Genomic DNA, 4,440 nt, shown 5'->3' on the forward strand with positions numbered 1-4,440 from the left:
TTCTGCCAGCATTCAATAGGTGTTCTGTAGGTGTTGTTCCACATGTAGATGTATTTTTGGTGTACTTGTGTGTAGGAAAGTGATCTCCATGTCTTACTCCTCCGCCATCTTGAAGGTCTCCGTGGGCAGGGATTTGGAAGATCTTGTTTAGTGTTGCATATGCAGCGTCTACAAGAGTGACTGGTGCAAAATCGGCACTTCGTGAATGCTTGTTAAATGAATGAACGAAACAAGCAAATAGATGGGACTGAGTCTACTTTGTGTCCCTTCCTGAGGAAATTTTCCCTTAAGCAAAAGGAAAAGTGGCATAAGGCCGTCACAGTCTCGCTGTTGCTATTGTGAGTTTGTTGCTTTCTGGTTATCTGTCTTGATGTTTGGAGAACCCAGAGATATGAGGCTTAGCGTGTTTTCCACTGAGTTTATGGAATGATAATTAACGCAGACGCCCTTTTGGCTGTGCTACCTAGCAATCAATGCCGGACTGTGCCTCCTGGCTGGTACCTGCTGGGCACAGGGGCTCATTTCCCTCTGAGGAGCTGCTGACTGGAGCTGTTTGTCTCTCAAAGGGTGCTAAACCCTCATTAGCAGCTTGTAAACTTTTTCCTGCTCGTCAAGACTGGCTCTTTGTAAGCAGTGGGGGCGTTTACTAAGTCTTTCTGAGAAATGAGCCAAATTTTTGGAAATGTGCATATAGAAAGGGTCTGGAGTAAGAGCTGACTTATAATAATGCCAGTGGTATGTTTCTTTGTAGACAGAATCACAGGCTTCAATTAGGTGTTTCAGAAACATTTTTCTTTCTTTCTTTTTCTCCCCGCGAAATATCTCAAACCTCTGCTTTTATTTGCTCCTCTTGTGCATAGGGAGCCAGTGAGGGCACTTCCTTTTGGGACTGGGGTCAAAGGATACCTGATCAAGGGGCAGAACCATTGTACTTAAGTTTTAAAACTTTTAATTGGAGGGTAACATACATGCACCTAAGGGTACAGCTTGATGAAATTTCATATTCAGTTGTTGATGGACATTTGGATAGTTTCTAGTCTGGCTGTTAGGAATAGAAGGTCTGCTTTCTTTCTTCTTTCTCCCTCCCTCCCACCCTCCCTTCCTTCCTTCCTTTCTCCCTCCCTCCCTTCCTTCCTCCCTTCCTTCCTTCCTTTCTCCCTCCCTCCCTCCCTTCCTTCCCCTCCCTTCTCCCCCACTACCTTCATCCTTCTTCATCCCCCTCTTCCTCCTTTTCTTCTTCTTCTCCTCATTCAAAATGGAGACTACTAGAAAAAGCTCCGCAGAGATACATTATTTTGGTGATCCCATTCTGAGGGTAAACCTAGATCATGTGGTCAGAGCATCTTCATTCAGCATTTACCTAAACTGCTGATTCTCCTCTGAGACAACCTGGTGCTTTCCTGGCTGGACCCAAGCATCCTTTTGATATTCCCTTTCTCATTTACCAAGGCACGAAGGAGTGCTTGCAATCAGAATTCGAGTAGGGGTTGAGCCAGCTGGGCAGCTGCTCAGGGTACTGAGCCTTACAATGAATTTGAATATCTCTGTAAATGGTTCACCAGTTAACTCAGGTGTCCTTATCCTGCAACTAACACAACCAAGGAAGTCTAACTTGGGCCACCAAAGATAGTATCCTCCAGTGGACATGACAAAAAAAAAACCCAAACCACTCCCCACTTGCCCAGACCTCTACTTGTGGAGAATTATTGCCATAGAAACATGAAGTCATAGATTCTGAAACTCTGAACCCAAACAGTGCATTCTGCAGTGCCAGTTACCAGGAACAATCAGTTTATTTTGTTCTATACATTTAAAACCCTTTATATGCCTCCCAAAGATCTACCTGGTTAGTAAGGTAGAATAATGAGTGGTGTTTTGCCATCATTTCTTTTATTTTTTTATTTATTTATTTTTTTTTTAAAGGTCTCAGCTCAAGTTTAATAAAACTACAAAAGACCAAAAGCGATAACCTACTACTATACATATCAGTTTGCCTGCCCCATAATACAGCTCAGGCCATTCCCCCCAGAGGAAGAAAGGCTGGCCTCCCCAGCCCCTGCAGGAAAGGCCTGTCCTGTCCCACACCACATCTGGGCTGAGTGCAAGGTCTTGTGTTTTAAGCATGACAATAGTACAAAAGAGGTTTTGTTCTCATGGCCACCTACTGCAGCCTGGCCCTAAAATGGCCCAGTGCTCACTTCTGCTTAGAGAAATATTCTTTGCTCTTCTGGACATCAGGCTTGATGGTATCACTGCCAGGCTTCCAGCCAGCTGGGCACACTTCCCCATGTTTGTCAGTAAACTGGAAGGCCTGAACCAGTCTCAGTGTCTCATCCACAGAACGGCCAACAGGAAGGTCATTTATGGTGATCTGTCGAAGGATACCTTTATCATCAATAATAAAAAGGCCCCTGAATGAGATGCCTTCATCAGCCTTTAAGACCCCATAGTCCTGAGCAATGGTGTGCTTGGGGTCTGATATCAAGGGAATGTTCATGGGTCCCAGTCCTCCTTGCTTCTTGGGTGTGTTGATCCATGCCAGGTGACAAAAGTGAGAATCCACAGAAGCACCAATCACTTGGCAGTTGAGTTTCTTAAATTCTTCTGCCTTATCACTGAAAGCAATGATCTCCGTGGGGCACACAAAGGTGAAGTCAAGAGGGTAAAAGAAGAACACAACGTATTTTCCTTTGTAGTCAGATAGGCTGATATCTTTGAACTGACCATCGGGCATTACAGCAGTTGCTTTGAACTGGGGGGCATGGTGCCCAATTTTGGCATTTCCTGAAGACATACTGCGATCAGCACTCCTCACAAGCCACAAAGAAGTCAGGAAGCACACACCCATCATTTCTTTTAGAATATGGATGTTGCTCTGGACTGGGAAAGTGAATTGGTTTCTGTATATAATACAATTTTTTAATTAATATAAATAAATGTTGTTCCCACTAAAAAAAGTAGAACAGATTATACTGTTGAAAGGGGTCAGATTATTGCCTGGCTGGAAGTACCCATGTGCTTAGTCTAGCCTTGGCTGTGAATTTGGCCCCCTCTGCTCTAGAACCCCAGACAGCCTGAGGGAGGTGGGAGGGGGAGAGGCTAGCCCAAAAGTCAAAGGGCTGGAGCTGAGTCCCCATGTGAACTGGTTGTGTGGCCTTTGGTGAATAATTTGATCATCTTGGTCCTTAGTTTCCTCATCCAGAAAATGACAGGGTTAGACAAGATCACTCTGAGTTTCCTTCCAGCTTTGACAGCCTGTGTAATGGTGTGAACTGGGCTGTGTATCAATTGTATCTTGCCCTGAATGCATAAAGGACTTTACAGAGTGCTGTAAATGCCCAGTGACCCAGCCCTAATGAATGAACTATTGTAACGTGATTGTTCTTCACCATTTTTTCTCTGAGTTGTCAAAATGCCTCACTGTGCTAAATAAGAAAGTTGGTGTTAACTACAGAAGTTTGATGCATAATTCTTTTTTTTAAAACATCTTTATTGGTGGCACACAATTCTTAATAAAATATGTGATTATCAAAGTCCTCCTTGTTAACCAGCTGGCCTCCTGAGTGCTGTGGGGAGAATCACAAAAGAAGTAAATCCTGTGCCTCTCCCCTTGGAGCCTGTGGAGTTGCCCCTGGGAGAAGCAGCTGCATCACAAGTGTGCATCTGTCCTTAGGACTTCTGGTTTCAAGTCCTTATTTGACTCTGCTTGCTTTTTTTCCCCCCCGTCTGTGAAACTATTAATACCTGTGGCTCATCTTCCTTGATTGTCAGGCACAGAAGCTTCTCAGGAGACACGAGAGTGACCTTTTTCTCTCTGAAGTGCCCTCAGGTCTTAGAGCCTCTCACTGTGAATTTTATATTTGTCAGTTGCCTCTATGAGTGTTCTATGGCTGCTGTAACAAATTGCCACACATTCAGTGGCTTAAAACACAAGAATTTGTTATCTTACAGCTCTGGAGGTCAGGAGTCTGATCTGGTCTCACTGGGCTAAAATCGAGGTGTTGTGTTTCTTTCTGAAGACTTTGTGGAAGAATTCATTTCCTTGCCTTCTCCACTCTCTAAAGGCCACCCACAATCCTTGGCCCACGGTCCCTTCCTTTATCTTCAAGCCATCACCGTCGCACCTCCCTGAGCCCCCTCCCAAAGTCTGATCATAACTTCCAGGAAAGTTTCTCTGCTTTTAAGGATTCATGTGATTGGTTGGGTCAACCCAGATAATCCAGGTTAGGAATCTTCCCATCTCAAATTCCTTAATTTATTCATATCCACAAAGTGCCTTTTGTCATGTAGGTTCCAGAGGTTCTGCAGATGAGGGCGGGGACATTGTTGAGGAGGGGATTATTCTGCTGATCACGGTACTTTATGTCAGGTGATTCAGAACATCATCTTCAAGTCTGGGGTTGCCATGGATTGGGGTCACTCAGAGGTCGACTCTGAGCA

At 44.5% G+C, this 4,440-nt stretch overlaps 1 protein-coding gene across 1 annotated transcript; it reads right to left on the reverse strand.

Annotated features, from left to right (window-relative positions):
- Positions 1–1,930: 1,930 nt before the first annotated feature.
- LOC309962008 (peroxiredoxin-1) lies at positions 1,931–2,840 on the reverse strand. Its single transcript, XM_082839513.1, has one exon. It carries the CDS (start codon positions 2,792–2,794, stop codon positions 2,195–2,197), a length of 600 nt encoding a protein of 199 aa, XP_082695639.1. The 5' UTR covers positions 2,795–2,840; the 3' UTR covers positions 1,931–2,194.
- Between the last annotated feature and the right edge of the window lie 1,600 nt (positions 2,841–4,440).

This window comes from Leucopleurus acutus (assembly GCF_964270905.1).
Source record: "Leucopleurus acutus genome assembly, chromosome: 5".
Lineage (NCBI taxonomy): Eukaryota > Metazoa > Chordata > Mammalia > Artiodactyla > Delphinidae > Leucopleurus > Leucopleurus acutus.

What these genes read in the sequence shown, in the direction of transcription:
- LOC309962008 (XM_082839513.1), bottom strand. Translation starts at nt 2,794, where the DNA reads ATGTCTTCAGGAAATGCCAAAATTGGGCACCATGCCCCCCAGTTCAAA.